The following is a 16,361-nucleotide window of genomic DNA, read 5'->3' as shown; positions in this document are numbered from 1 at the left end:
GTATCAGTGTTAAATGGCAGAATTTTGAAATGTATAAATTCAACACTTTCTGGTGGTTCTCATTTAAACACTTCAAAAGTGTGAAATTGAACACCTGCAGTGTTCAATTTACCAATCAAATTTCGCTGTACAGTTGAATGAAGTGGCAATAGTACCAGTGTTTTGGGGAGAGGTTTGTGCATACAGAGCAGGCGACCACTATAGACCACAATTCCACAGAGGAGCACCACCAGGAGGCTAAAGGCACACAGTACACTCAGAACCACAGGCACTGGGGGACAGACAGACACCAAGGGTTACGGACTATAATTGCTAACAGATGTAAACACTGATGTAAAATAATGGCGAAAGCCTGTTGTGTATGACTGATTTACCAGTGCTGTATTGCTTTGTTGTACTACACTGTGTGGTCTCTTAGCTGTGCTGTTAGGCCCTGGTACTGTACCTGTGTTGGCAGCAGTAGGGCTGGTGAAGGCACAGTGGGGCTCAGAGGGGACAGAGTGAGGGTTAAAGCTCGTAGATGGGGTGACAGTCACGCAATACTCCGCCCCTGGCTCCAGGTAGCCAATCACAGTTTTCTCAGTGGAGGTGACCCACATGCTGAACTACAAAAAGGCAGAGACATTGTCACAATGTTTATATAATGTTTATAGACCCGTTTACCATGCTGTAATGCTTTGGATAAGTAATCCACATTGATCATTGACCACAACGTTCTAATTCATAGCCATGTGTGTAGCTATAATACCAATATCTCATTAAGAGATTAGTCCCTTGACTAATGATTTGTTCATTCATTGTTTTCTTGTATTAGATTCACTGTATCTGTACTGAATTGACAAATAACTGTGGGTTAGAGATAGGGAGATGAGATGACTGACAAAGAGATGAGGAGAAGAGACCCCTCCTCCTGAATCTGTGTAGGCGTACTTTTTCTCAGAGCAAGAGGCAGTTTCCTCGAACACAAACCAGACTGTGTGCTCCTGAGAGGTGTGGGCAAAAACCACACGTATCTACATCTGTATTCATGAAAGATAAACAACCCTCAGAGAGGAAAAATGTGCACGATTAAATTATTACTTTCTCATCAATGCCCTGATGTTCATCTCAGGTTCTATTCAAATATAACGTGTGTGGGTTTGACCACATTCTCACAACTTTATTTTCTTGGTATATGTCCTTTCACATATCTTTACACTGTAAAAAAAAACATCAACCTCAAAATGATGCTGATAGGTCAAACCCAATGTGACAGGGCAAGGTATCAGATTGAGTGTAAGATCAAAGCTGTAAGGAGATGTCAGATGTCAGCTAAAGAGATATGTTAAGAAGTCCCCCCCCCCCCCAACTCACATTTTGAACGACCAAGTCAAGTCCTACCTGAGATCCATCCCTGGTCCGGCGCACCTTGATGGTGAACTGTCTGTAGTAGAGCTGTGTGGGGGACAGGGAGCGCTGCAGGCCCCTGGATGTGGGGGGAGTTACCTGCAGGAGCAGGCAGTTCCCACAGCCGGACACGGACACCACTGGAGGGCCCAGCAATGCTGCAACATCAGGGGTCAGAGGTTACAGTGAAGACTGAATGATTAGTAGAATGGACAATATTTTGCAATTTCCTAATATTTAAAAAAAGAGTAGACTAATGTTTCACTCAAATACCATTCTCAACATGCATTTTGTCTAGTGAGCCGCAGTATTCCAAGGAAAAGAAAATGAGACTGAAATGGAGGGGGGAAAGGTAGAGTAAAAGCATCTCACTGTCAGTCAAGGGGTAGAAGAGCATAGAGAGGGACCAGTTGGACTTCTGAGTAGTGGTGATGGCTTGAACACGGGCTTTGTAATGATAGAAGGGATCCTTGAACGTGTTAGTGAGGTCACATGACTGGCGGGTCTTCAACCTAGCACAACCCTTCACGAGCTGCCATGAGTTTTTCCTGGACGAGGGAGAGAGAGATGTAAAGAAATTAGAGAGTTTAATTTCACCAAATCTGAAATCATAATTTAAGGTTTCCAAGACCTCTCTGATGAGAAGAGGCTACCCTTCCTGTAGGGGGGAGGACGCAGAGAGCTGTGGGTTGGCAGCGCACCCCATTGCTGGGCGTCAGGTAGCCGAGCGGTTAAGAGCCTTAGGCCAGTAATCAAAAGGTTGCTGGTTTGAATACTCAGAGCCAACTAGGTGAAAAATCTGTCAATGTGCCCTTGAGCAAGGCACTTAATCCTAGTCACTCTGGATAAGAGTATCTGCTAAATGACTAAAATGTAACCAAAATGAGGGACAGTGTCTGACAAACAAACCTGCACACATTTATTTACTTACTGATTTCCATTTCTAATACAACTCCACCCACCCCCCCACCCTAGATTATTGCTGTTACTGATTGTCCTGTCTGTGAAAATCTTGACAATTTTTCATGATGTTGTTATTGATATTATTAATGAATCATTCCATTTCCAAAGTACACTTTGCCAATATGTACATTGTTATGTCATGTACGAAAAAAAGCAAATGAAAATGAATTGAAATTGATTTGAGAGAGAAAAAGAGAGAGAAATAGAAGGGAGAAGCTAAGGAAATGCAACACTGATGAAGATGTCTACACGGCTCTACATTGCACAATTGCAGTGATTCAGTATTGGCCTTGACCAGCTAACCAGACAAAACGAAAGCATTGGATCATCCTGGAAGACAACCCTGAAAAGAAAGTGCTTATTCAGCAGCTACGTATAAGGAGAAGTTAAATGAAATGAAAGCATGGGACTGAAGTGTAAGTGTGAGCTAACCTGAGGCTCTGAACTGTGAAATGTGTGTTGTCAGGAGTCTCTGGACCTGGCAGCCAGGTCAGAGTGTGCTCCAGGTTGAAGGAGACAATGGACACGTTGGTAGGGGCTGGGAGCATGGACACCACTGGAAGATACACACACACACACACAGATAGACAGAGTGAGACAGACAAAAAAAAACATCCAAAATGATAGACAGCCACAGAACAGGACAGCCAGAGAGAGAGACATTTTAGCAGAGCAAAATGTTAGTAGCAGAGACAATGCAAACGAAAACACATCAAACATTTACAGAATTTTTTTCTCTCTCAAATAATACTAACAATGAAGATAAGATACTGTGGTGTGTCAATACACAGTACATTATACAGGCCTCCTTCAAGAGTTGCAACTTGCAAGAGGAACATCCTACATTAAATACTGTAGTCCTCGCCAGAAAGTAAAATGCATGACCCAAACAATCAACGAAAATCAATTGAGGGGCTGGGTTAAATGCGGAAGCCAAATTTTGTTGAATGCATTCAGTTGTGCAACAGACAAGATATTGCCTTCCCCTTCATTTCCCCCCAGAGACCCCCTTCAAAAAAACAGAGCCTACCCAGGGGTAGGTGCAGGAGCAGCAGGGTCCAAGGCCCCATCTTTCAGATTGGGTCAGGTCAGTCCAGTGGTAGCTGTGTAGGATGGCAGGCCTGGTCGTGTGTCTCGGGGTTAGAGTGCAATGAGCTGGGGCAAGGAGCTGCTGCTGTCATTATGTAAAGGTGTAAGTTTCATTTCCCCAGAAATCCCTCCCTGAGATGTTCCCCCTAACTCACTCACACACCTTATAATATCCCTGTGCCATGTTCTGTCACTCCCACACTCACTGGAATGCTGCATGCTAAAATGGGACGTACAACACTGGATTGAAGAGTATTTTCTCTTTCTTTGCTGTCCATTTCAATGTAATATTTGTGTTTGTGAATGTTTGAAGTGTATGCTGTATTTGTTTCTGTAAGAGGTAAGTTTGAAGGAAGCTATACAGTATACATATTTCTGTCATGAACATGAAGCTTGCTTATAACGTTATACTGAACAGAGTGCTGTCATCAGTTTATTAACTGTGTTTATAACATACAACTACAAAACAAATGTTAAGATGGTATATACAAATATTTCATTTTATTAAGTAAGTACAAGTAAAAAAGGATACAAAATGTCTCCAAAAGATTCATTACAAAATGTTTGTATTAGTCATTTGACCGTTAACAGTTTGGCATGAACAAATATTACATCTCAAAACAACATTCTTTTTGCATTGATTACATACATATAAAATAATTCAGACTTCAAAATGACTATATTTTCCTGAATATGTAACAGTTTGGGGTGGCAGGTAGGTAGCCTAGTGGTTAGAGCATTGGGCCATTCCAGAAAGGTTGCTAGATTGAATCCCCAAGCTGACAAGGTAAAAATCTGTCGTTCTGCCCCTGAACAAGGCAGTTAACCTACTGTTCCCTGGAAGGCCGTCATTGTAAATAAGAATTTGTTCTTAACCGACTTGCCTAGATAAAAAAAAGATTGGATTACAAGTTTTCTATAGTATGGCAAAAAGCAAGTAAAGGCTACTATACATTTGTAACGGTCAAATGACGAATAATGAATCTTTTGAAGACACTTTGTATCCTTTTTCCCCTCCATTGGCATAAACACTGAAAAGTATGTTGACCATAAACTTGTGAATAAGTACAGAATAATGTATTGTATAGCTTGACCTACCATTCCCTTGACGTTTGCCCATGAGCATCCCACAAACACATACGGTACACACACTGATCCCCACTTTAAAAATGTTAGGCACCAAACAGAATTTCAGGAGTACCAGAAAGATATATATATTTTTAAATATAGTTTAGCACATCTCATGACAACTTGGATGGTAAATGACTCAGGATGATAGTGAACGATATTGCCACTCCTATTTGCCATCTCTTCAATCAGGCCTACAGGAAAGTGTGTGCCCTCAGGCCTGGAGGATAGTAAAAGTAATTTTGCTACCTAAGAATAGTAAAGCACCTTTTACTGGCTCAAACAGCAGTCCAATCAGCCTGTTACCAGCCCTCAGTAAACTTTGGGAAAAAAGTTGTGTTTGACCAGATACAATGCTATTTCACAATAAACAAAGATTAACAAGATTTTCAACAAGCTTATTCAACATGTCCGGCACTTACACAAATGACTCATGATTGGCTGAGAGAAATTGATATCAAAATTGTAGGATGCTGGTTTGTTAGACTTCATTGCAGCTTTTGCCATAATCTGCTGCTGAAAAAGACATGTGTTGTAGCTTTACATCCCCTGCTATATTGTGGATTAAGAGTTACCTGTCTAACAGAACACAGAGAGTGCTATTTAATGGAAGCCTTTCCAAAATAATCCACATAAAGTCAGGCATTCCCCAGGTCAGCTGTCTAGGCACCTTACTTTCTTCAATCGTTACTAATGACCTGCCATTGGCTCTGAATAAAGCCTCTGTGTCTATGTATGCTGATGACTCAACACGTCAACTACCATAGCAAGTGAAATCACTGCAACACTTCACAAAGAGCTGCAGTCAGTTTCAGAATGGGTGGCAAGAAATAACTAAAACCACTGTATTTGGGACAAATCATTCATTAAACCCTAAATCTCAACTAAATCTTCTAACGAATCATGTGGAAATTGAGCAAGTTGAGGAGACTAAACTGCTTGGAGTAACCCTGGATTGTAAACTGTCATGGTCAAAACATATTGATGCAACAGTCACTAAGATGGGGAGAGGTCTGTCCATAATAAAGCACTGCTCTACTTTCTTAACATCGCTATAAACAAGACAGGTCCTAACATCGCTATAAACAAGACAGGACCACTGTCCAGTCGTGTGGTCAGGTGCCACAAAGAGGGACTTACGAATGGCCCAGAACAGGGCAGCACGGCTGGTCCTTAAATGTACACGGAGAGCCAACATTAATAATACGCAAGTCAATCTTCCTGGCTCAAAGTAAAGGAGAGATTGACTTCATCACCACTACCGAGCTGTCTTTTTAAACTACTAGCACACAGCTCAGACACCCATGCATAACCTACTAGCCATGCCAACAGTGGTCTCTTCAAAGTCCCCAAGTCCAGGACAGACTATGGGAGGCGTGCAATACTACATAGAGCCATGACTTCTCTATTCCACACCAAGTAACTCATGCAAGCAGTAAAATCAAATTTAGAAAACAGATTTAAAAAATACACCTTAAACCAGGTGTACACTACACGACTTTCAAAATCCTAACATCGCTGAGCCTCTCACATTAAACAACCTTCTTTCCTGTAGTTATTTTTGTGTTGCCAACATAGTGGTGCGCACACTAAACGATGTGGCACAGACGGGGGACAGATTCTTCACTTGGTCGTTATGATTCTCGATACCATGTGGTCTCACAAAAACAATGATGTGATTAGATTTAACGTACAGTAGCTACAATTAGCTGTGGCTCAAAGCAGCCTCAAATGTTTTCAGTAAGACATTCACGCTTGCCATACAGAGTTGAAATATCTTGCCAACATTTTGAATTGAATAACATTGCTTGTGAACTTCAGAGCTGTAGCAATGACACTTTTGCTTTGGTTAAAGACAAGTACAAAAGCATACTAGTAGTAGCTCCTGGTTGAGTCTACACATTCTGGGAGATGAAAACCAACGTCATCATCTCTCTGGCTTCTTCTCTGGCGAACTCTCATTGGCTATTGCTGATCACTTTTCTCAAAACGTGTCGTTGCACATCTCACACTACAAGAGCATTGCAGATTTTGTGCTGATAAAATCAAACATGTTTGAAAATGTTTGGACGTCTGGGACTACTCAAACACAAGATCGGTAGCCCTCAGATTGCGTCTCTGACCCGCTCACATTAAACGAGCGTCAGTGATGGCCATGCGCCCGAGTAGGCAGCGACATGGGGATTTTGTCTCCAATATCAAAAACTTGACTAGGATAGCTAAACCGTGGCCAAAATTGTGTAGTGTACACATGACTTTATGGAATAGCAGGGACTGTGAAGAGACACACACACACAGGCACAGACAAACGAACACACACACACACACACACACACACACACACACACACAGATTGTGTGTAGATATGTGGTAGTAGGGTAGTGGCTTGAGGGCACACAATTAATGTGTTGTGAAATCTGTTGTGAAATGCAATGTAATGTTTTTAATTGTATAGAACTGCCTTTATTTTTCTGGACCTGTAGGACCTGCCTTGATATGGATCCCCATGCCAAGGCAGCAAATAATGGGATCCATAATAAGTACAAATGAGTAGTGTAGCAGACCCATTTCCTTTACCAATCAAATTTCCCTAGACATACACTCAAGTTAGCAGGTTGTTAACTAGGTAAAATGACTGAACAATTTTGTTTATCAAACCAATAATTAGCAACCTGGAATTAGTTTAAAACGGTCCACAACATGGTAAATTACGCAGGAATAAAAAAGGCAGCTCTGTTAATATGGGTCATATTTTTTTTAACCGTTTGAGCTAAGACAAGACATTTCCTTTGCAGTAAAGCTGCAAGCATGCCTGTCGCACAGCTGTGCTGTATTTGTCCTCCCTGGCACTCATAGGCTGCGTGACAACAAACTTGCAGAGCCTACTCAGACTGGCCTGTGCTTTTGGTTATGCCAGGGATTAAATTATACAATGTATTAACTTTACTTGCTCTGCTCTAATGTATCAAATGCAGAAATGTAAACACAGAAGACTCATCAGGGTCACAATCCCAGCTCGCTATCACAACTAAATTATATTTCAAAAACTGATTGAGGAATAGATGCGCAGAAAACTGACTTTATAAAACAAGTGTAATTGGCAGGGCTGAAAAATGTGGTATTATCATATGAAACGGTACTACAGTATTATAAAATGTTGGTATCATAAGTATTATGACGTTTCGGTACTGTGATATAACCGTGGTACCGGTATACGGTGCAACACTACATGAATGCATTTGTGCATTTTGCTAAAAGCTGCCCAGAATCAAGTAAATAAATCATGAGGAATAAGGTTTTGAACTGTCTGTCCTATATATCCTCGACTTTGGCGATGTCATCTACAAAATTGCTTCCAACACTCTACTCAGCAAACTGGATGCAGTTTATCACAGTGCCATCCATTTTGTCACTAAAGCACCTTATACCACCCACCACTGCGACTTGTATGCTCTAGTCGGCTGGCCCTCGCTACATATTCGTCGCCAGACCCACTGGCTCCAGGTCATCTACAAGTCCATGCTAGGTAAAGCTCCGCCTTATCTCAGTTCACTGGTTACGATGGCAACACCCATCCGTAGCACGCGCTCCAGCAGGTGTATCTCACTGATCATCCCTAAAGCCAACACCTCATTTGGCCGCCTTTCGTTCCAGTTCTCTGCTGCCTGTGACTGGAACAAATTGCAAAAATCGCTGAAGTTGGAGACTTTTATCTCCCTCACCAACTTCAAACATCTGCTATCTGAGCAGCTAACCGATCGCTGCAGCTGTACATAGTCTATTGGTAAATAGCCCACCCATTTCCACCTACCTCATCCCCATACTGTTTTTATTTATTTATTTTTCTGCTCTTTTGCACACCAATATCTCTACCTGCACATAACCATCTGATCATTTATCACTCCAGTGTTAATCTGCATAATTGTAATTATTCGCCTACCTCCTCATGCCTTTTGCACACAATGTATATAGACTCCCCTTTTTTCTACTGTGTTATTGACTTGTTAATTGTTTACTCCATGTGTAACTCTGTGTTGTCTGTTCACACTGCTATGCCTTATCTTGGCCAGGTCGCAGTTGCAAATGAGAACTTGTTCTCAACTAGCCTACCTGGTTAAATAAAGGTGAAATAAAATAAAAATAAATAAATAAAATATGTAGGGAATATAAGAAAGCTCAGAAAATATTTTTGTTTTTTTGGACACATATTTTACCCTTTGTTTTTATTGGCACAAAACTTCCTCCATACTTCCATTAATTTGTCAGGGAGGGGGTACTGTCATGTATACTTCCTCTCTGGCCTCTAGGTCACCAGGCTGCTTGTTATGGCGCACTCCTGTCACCATTCGCTGCGTGCACCAGCTCATCATCAGACACACGTGGAATCCATCACCTCCCTGATTACCTTCCCTATATATGTCACTCCCTTTGGTTCCTTCCCCAGGCATTATTGTTTCTGTTTCAGTTTCCTGTCTCTGTGTTGTTCGTGTTTCTTGTTTTGTATTATATTTCATTTATTTATTAAATGATTCACTCCCTGAACTTGTTTCCCGACTCCCAGCACACACACGTCACAACAAGCATGATGGTTGACGCAGCTTGTTGGTCATTAGCCAAGTGGCGATTCCCAGCCATTTCAAAGCACGTGAAGGCATCCAGTATGGTATTCATAACTTCACATCAGGAAAATTCCCACCTCCCACATGGTTACGAACACAGCTTTTTATTTAATATATTGGGTAGAAAAATCTACAATTATACTATTATCCGCACATGTACCCAAAAAGGTACTGACCACTACCATGTGAGTTCCTATGTGAAGGTACACTATGTGTATGTATCTTTGACCTTTTTGTGCACCAGGGAACAACACTTGTACAGTAACTGTACTCTTATTTTTTAGTGTTTATGAATATACACTACCGTTCAAAAGTTTTGGGACACTTAGAAATGTCTGTTTTTGAAAGAAAAGCAAATTTTTTGTCCATGAAAATAACATCAAATTGATCAGAAATACAGTGTAGACATTGTTAATGTTGTAAATGACTATTGTAGCTGGAAATGGCTGATTTTTTAATACCTACATAGGCGTACAGAGGCCCATTATCAGCAACCCATCACTCCTGTTACAATGGCATGTTGTGTTAGCTAATCCAAGTTTATCATTTAAAAAAGTCTAATTGATCATTAGAAAACCGTTTTGCAATTGTTAGCACAGCTGACAACTGTTGTTCTGATTAAAGAAGAAATACAACTGGCTTTCTTTAGACTAGTTGAGTATCTGGAGCATCAGCATTTGTGGCTCAGAATTATAGGCTCAAAATGGCCAGAATCAAAGACTTTCTTCTGAAACTCGTCAGTCGTGTCTTGTTCTGAGAAATGAAGGCTATTCCATGCGAGAAATTGCCAAGAAACTGAAGATCTGGTACAACGCTGTGTACTACTCCCTTCACAGAACAGCGCAAACTGTCTCTAACCAGAATAAAAAGATGAGTGGGAGGCCCTGGTGCACAACTGAGCAAGAGGACAAGTACATTAGAGTGTCTAGTTTTAAATCAGACACCTCACAAGTCCTCAACTGGCAGCTTCATTAAATTGTACCCACAAAACACCAGTCTCAACGTCAGCAGTGAAGTGGCAACTCCGGGATGCTGGCCTTCGAGACTGCACAACAATGTCTACACTGTATTTCTGATCAATTTTATGTTATTTCAATGGACAAAAAATTTGCTTTTCTTTCAAAAACAAGGACATTTCGAAGTGACCCCAAACGCTACACGGTAGTGTATGTTCTTGGTGGCACTGCTGAGACATTAATGCACTCCAGACCGAAAGGTTGCAAGTTCAAATCCCGAGAGAATTTATGCACTCTTAGATTCACGATAGAAAACATCCGCATGATGGTGTCGGAGGTGGAACTGAGTTAGAGCTATCAAATCCACAAGCATCTATTGGAATAAAAAATACACCATGTTTTATTGTCATATACACCAGATCGGTTCAGTGAAATGTGTTGTTTTGCAGCAGGTGTCAAACTCATTCCATGGAGGGCAGTGTCTGCAGCTTTTCATTCCTCACTTGTACTCGATTGATGAATTAAGGTCACTAATAAGTAAGAAACTACACCTCTGACACCGCCAAAACACCAGCTATGCGGGTGTCGGCTATTGCGTGTTTACACTTGACCTGATTTAATCTAGGACATAATGTCAAGTGTCCCTGAGCACTGTTACTTTTTCTTAAAACCACTTAAGGATACGCATCTTTTTTTCAATTTTCGCCATAAATTACATACCCAAATCTAACTGCCTGTAGCTCAGGACCTGAAGGAAAGACATGCATATTATTGATACCATTTCAAAGGAAACACTTTGTAGTTTGTGGAAGTGTTAAACTAATGCAGGAGAATATAACACATTAGATCTGGTAAAAGATAATACAAAGAAAAACATTTGTACCATCATCTTTGAAATGCAAGAGAAAGGCCATAATGTATTATGCCAGCCCAGGCACAATTTAGATTTTGGCCACTGGATGGCAGCAGTGTTTGTGCAAATCTTTAGACTGATCCAGTGGGTGGGGTTATATCCTTCCTGTTTGGCCCTGTCCGAGGGTGTCCTCGGAGTGGGCCACAGTGTCTCCTGACCCCTCCTGTCTCAGCCTCCAGTATTTATGCTGCAGTAGTAGTTTATGTGTCGGGGGGCTAGGGTCAGTTTGTTATATCTGGAGTACTTCTCCTGTCCTATTCGGTGTCCTGTGTGAATCTAGGTGTGCGTTCTCTAATTCTCTCCTTCTCTCTTTCTCTCTCTCGGAGGACCTGAGCCCTAGGACCATGCCCCAGGACTACCTGACATGATGACTCCTTGCTGTCCCCAGTCCACCTGGCTGTGCTGCTGCTCCAGTTTCAACTGTTCTGCCTTAATATTATTCGACCATGCTGGTCATTTATGAACATTTGAACATCTTGGCCATGTTCTGTTATAATCTCCACCCGGCACAGCCTGAAGAGGACTGGCCATCCCACATATGCTCTCTCTAATTCTCTCTTTCTTTCTCTCTCTCGGAGGACCTGAGCCCTAGGACCATGCCCCAGGAATACCTGACATGATGACTCCTTGCTGTCCCCAGTCCACCTGACTGTGCTGCTGCTCCAGTTTCAACTGTTCTGCCTTATTATTATTCGACCATGCTGGTCATTTATGAACATTTGAACATCTTGACCATGTTCTGTTATAATCTCCACCCGGCACAGCCAGAAGAGGACTGGCCACCCCACATAGCCTGGTTCCTCTCTAGGTTTCTTCCTAGGTTTTGGCCTTTCTAGGGAGTTTTTCCTAGCCACCGTGCTTCTACACCTGCATTGCTTGCTGTTTGGGGTTTTAGGCTGGGTTTCTGTACAGCACTTTGAGATATCAGCTGATGTACGAAGGGCTATATAAATACATTTGATTTGATTTGATTTGATCCAATGAACCATTCTATTTCTGTAAAAATGTTTGTGTCAAGACTGCCCAAATGTGCCTAATTGGTTTATTAATACATTTTCAAGCTCATAACGGTGCTTTCTCCTCAAACAATAGCATTGTATTCTTTCACTGTAATAGATAATCTAACTGCACTGTCAAAATTAGAGTAACAAGAACGTAAGTTTTCTACCAATATCAGATATGTCTATGTCCTGGGAAATGTTATTGTTACTTACAACCTCATGTTAATCACATTAGCCTAGGTTAGCTCAACAGTCCGACGGGGGACCCACCAATCCTGTTTGTGCCATAGGCCATCAAAAGAAGGCTATCCTATAGGTTTAAATGCAATTGCAAGTGAGGCATGCCAAGTTAATTTGCAGGACAGGCCAAAAAGTACCCAAGCGCATTGCATTTGACAGTAAATATATAGCAGAACACTAATACATACACTACCGGTCAAAAGTTTTAGAACACCTAGTGTTAGGGTTGCGTCAATTCGAATCTGGTATCAGGATAAATATGACATTGAGTCACCGATTGTATACTATGTATTTTTTATTAGCTAAGCAATAAGTGGTAAATGCAATTTTCGTATATACGGGCTCTCTGTCCCACCTCGCAGGGCAAACAGAGAACTGACTTGTTCCTGACAAAGATATTATAAAGAGGTAGTTCCTGCGTCCGAGCCGGCCTGTCAGAGTAGAGACTGGGCGTGGTTTAGACTCACCCAGCCTATCGTTGATTGTTGGCGCAGAGGCTGGTCCCAGCCCCCTAAGCGCTTCAGCGGTCAGTCGTTGTAGTTGTGTAGAATATACAGTTATCAGGCACCTGGCTCCTGTTATCTAACAAAAGACTGTTTGTTCTCGCAACACTACGTTCTTAAATGTGCCCCCCCCCAACTCAATGCACAGTTCCTGTCTTCATGTTATTCTGTATTTTTCCATCATGAGAAAGGCCCATGGCCCTGAAACTGTTAACAATGTTTCAAGTCAGCTATGTTGCATAACACATACACCCACACAAGCCAACAGCAAATAATATTCAATCACATATGATAACGGGCTACAGTGCATAACACAGAACCTCGGTTTTTCTTTATTTTTCAATTTTTTTCCCCTACATTGTAGAATAATAGTGAAGACATCAAAACTATGAAATAACACATATGGAATCATGTAGTAACCAAAAAAAGTGTTAAATCAAAATATATTTTATATTTGAGTTTCATCAAATAGCCACCCTTTGCCTTGATGACAGCTTTGCACACTCTTGGCATTCTCTCAACCAGCTTCACCTGGAATGCTTTTCCATCAGTCTTGAAGGAGTTCCCACATATGCTGAGCACTTGTTGGCTGCTGTCCCTTCACTCTGCGGTCAGACTCATCCCAAAACATCTCAATTTGGTTGAGGTTGGGTGATTGTGGAGGCCAGGTCATCTGATGCAGCACTCCATCACTCTCATTCTTGGTAAAATAGCCCTTACACAGCCTGGAGGTGTGTTGGGTCATTATCAATTGTTTTTCAACAGGACAGTCTCACTAAGCACAAACCAGATGGATGGCGTATCACTGCAGGATGCTTTGGTAGCCATGCTGGTTAAGTGTGCCTGAAAAATCACAGACTGTGCTTTGCTGGTGACACTACCACACCATAACACCTCCTCCTCCATGCTTTACGGTGGGAAATACACATGCGGAGATCATCCGTTCACCCACATCGCATCTCACAAAGACACGGCGGTTGGATCCAAAAATCCCAAATTTGGTCTAAAGCACATTGCTCGTGTTTCTTGGGCCAAGAAAGTCTCTTCTTCTTATTGGTGTCCGTTAGTAGTGGTTTCTTTGCAGCAATTTGACCATGAAGGCCTGATTCACACAGTCTCCTCTGAACAGTTGATGGTGAGATGTGTTTGTTACTTGAACACTGTGAAGCATTTAATTGGGCTGCAATTCCTGAGGCTGGTAACTCTAATGAACTTATCCTCTGCAGCAGAGGTAACTCTGAGTCTTCCTTTCCTGTGGTGGTCCTTGTGGGACTTGCTTCAGTTTCATCATAGTGCTTGATGGTTTTTGCGACTGCACTTTCCGGATTGACTGACCTTCATGTCTTAAAGTAATGATGGCCTTTCTTTTCACTTTGCTTATTTGAGCGGTTCTTGCCATAACATGGACCCGGCCTTTTACAAAATAGGGCTATTATCTGTATACCACCCCTACCTTGTCACAACACAACTGATTGGCTCAAATGCATTAAGAAGGAAAGAAATTCCACAAATTAACTTTAAGAAGGCACACCTGTTAATTAAAATGCATTGCAGGTGACTACCTCATGAAGCTGGTTGAAACAATGTGCAAAGCTGTCATCAAGGCAAAGGGTGGCTACTTTGAAGAATCTCAAATATAAAATATCTTTTGATTTGTTTAACACTTTTTTGGTTACTACATGATTCCATTTGTTATCTCATAGTTTTGATGTCTTCACTATTACTCTACAATGTAGAAAATAGTAATAAAAAAAAAACTTGAATGAGTAGGTGTTCTAAAACTTTTGACAGGTAGTGTATATTACTGTAAAAATCTACCGTATAATGACTCTAAAATGTACCACTAAATTAACAGCAATGGCTAACAGTGTAGTTTCATGCTATTACATGTTGAAGCATACGTGAAATGTGACATGTCACATCTGAAATCATGTGAAAGCGTGTTTTAGGAACATATGAAGTGTTTTGAAATGTCACAAAGTGTTCCAAAAACACGTTTTCACATATGAAAAGCCACATCACGTGACCGCTCCCCTCCTCCTCTTTCATCTGCTGTAATCCCTCTACGTCCATGTAGTCTCTCTCTCTCTGAGAAAAGACTGAAGCTCAAGTCCTGTCCCAATGAACCACACTTGGCTGGCTCTGGAAGTTGACTGGTTTGTGAGGACACAGATAGTTGACAGTTGTTTGATATGGACATTGAAAGGCAGTCAGGTCTAAGCAGAGATTCACCTTGTTGGTCTTGCGTTATGAAGAGAGGACATTGAGGGCGGTTGGACACTGTTTCAGAGGTGGTCTTAAGCTCTGTGGACGGGACAGTGGGATAGGCTGGAGAGTGTTTTTGGATGGGGTAGGAGCACCTCGGTTTTAGAGAAAGAAGAGGAGAGGGGGGTTGAGAGAGGACAGATCGACAGCGGCCCCTCGTGCCTCATGCCCTCCTCCTCCCCCACTATTTATCTTCCCCTCCGTCTCGATCACTGCCTCACTGCCGTCCTTACTCTCTCCATCCTTTCCACTGCTTCCCGAAGGTGACGATAGTGGAACTAAATGCACTGAGGACACCGGAAGCAGGTTCTCCTGGTGTTGTATTTATCTCTGCAAAGAGACAGACAGTGTTAATATGTTTTAAATGAAATATGTTGATAAAAAAAAGTCTTAAATCAAGAGACCGTTGCACCTCTTGACACCATGTGTGAGCCTGTGACTAAGGTCACCTCATACAATCCCCCATAAGGGAAAACCCCTCAACACTAAACCATTGCTGTGGTCAACGCTTCACAATGGAACAAATCAAATAGCGAGCAGATTGGAAACAACCTAGCTTTTATTAGCAGCGTGTTAGCCTAGACTCCCCCACTTGACACATTTATGTTAATTCAGCAATGTGGTATAAGTCATGCCCACGCTATTAACGGTTCCTTGTACCTCGTCTTTGTGACAACATATGTACAGTAATAACAATCCTGTTTCCATGGCACATGGTTTATGAACTGACACACAAAACACTATTCAAAACTTTAGTTTTTCAATTTAAATGATTATATATCATTCTTGCAACCAATAGAATGTTATGTATATGGGGGATACAAACCATCTGTTTTTTTATGCATGATGGCTCACTGTTCGTTGTTGGCATATCCTGCCTATGTTTGCCCACTTTGCCAATGAAGTAATTATTCAAATAATTGGCAACATCAAATGGTTGTGATGAATAAGCCATCTGATTCGATGAAAGTTGGAGTTGAATTTATCTTTCTGCCCATAATTTAATTTAAAGTAATCTAAAGTGTTTTCCCACTCCATCATTATTTACACAGTATCATTGATCTTGGCTTCATAATAGTTTATTCTTCTTTCTGTTGAGTTTAGTCACATTATTTCTCAATTTGCAGTAAATCAGATGTGCAACCAAACTTATTAGCCACTCCTTTTTGCCCCATCTCTTTCAGCCACACAGCTTTTCAATTCCTCATCAATCCATGGAGCTTCAACAGTTCTAACAGTCAGTTTCTCAACCAGGTGCCACGTTCATCAATAATTGCAAGAAGCCATTTCATAAATTC

The 16,361-nt window shown here is 41.5% G+C and overlaps 1 protein-coding gene across 1 annotated transcript in view; it reads right to left on the bottom strand.

The window, feature by feature from the left end:
- The window catches only part of LOC139380079 (uncharacterized), a 37,258-nt gene that overhangs the window by 2,353 nt on the left and 18,544 nt on the right, over nt 1-16,361 (bottom strand). Inside the window, exons 12-17 of the mRNA XM_071122546.1 lie at nt 3,380-3,419; nt 2,782-2,905; nt 1,759-1,934; nt 1,381-1,544; nt 446-605; nt 156-271 (exon numbers count right to left, since the gene is read on the bottom strand). Of these exons, the coding sequence (XP_070978647.1) occupies nt 156-271; nt 446-605; nt 1,381-1,544; nt 1,759-1,934; nt 2,782-2,905; nt 3,380-3,419 (780 nt within the window). The remainder of the gene's footprint in view (nt 1-155; nt 272-445; nt 606-1,380; nt 1,545-1,758; nt 1,935-2,781; nt 2,906-3,379; nt 3,420-16,361) is intronic.

This window comes from Oncorhynchus clarkii, chromosome 22 (assembly GCF_045791955.1).
Source record: "Oncorhynchus clarkii lewisi isolate Uvic-CL-2024 chromosome 22, UVic_Ocla_1.0, whole genome shotgun sequence".
NCBI classification, from domain to species: domain Eukaryota; kingdom Metazoa; phylum Chordata; class Actinopteri; order Salmoniformes; family Salmonidae; genus Oncorhynchus; species Oncorhynchus clarkii.
The sequence above is the reverse complement of the archived record's forward strand: the minus strand, read 5'-3'. Positions and strand labels throughout refer to the sequence as shown.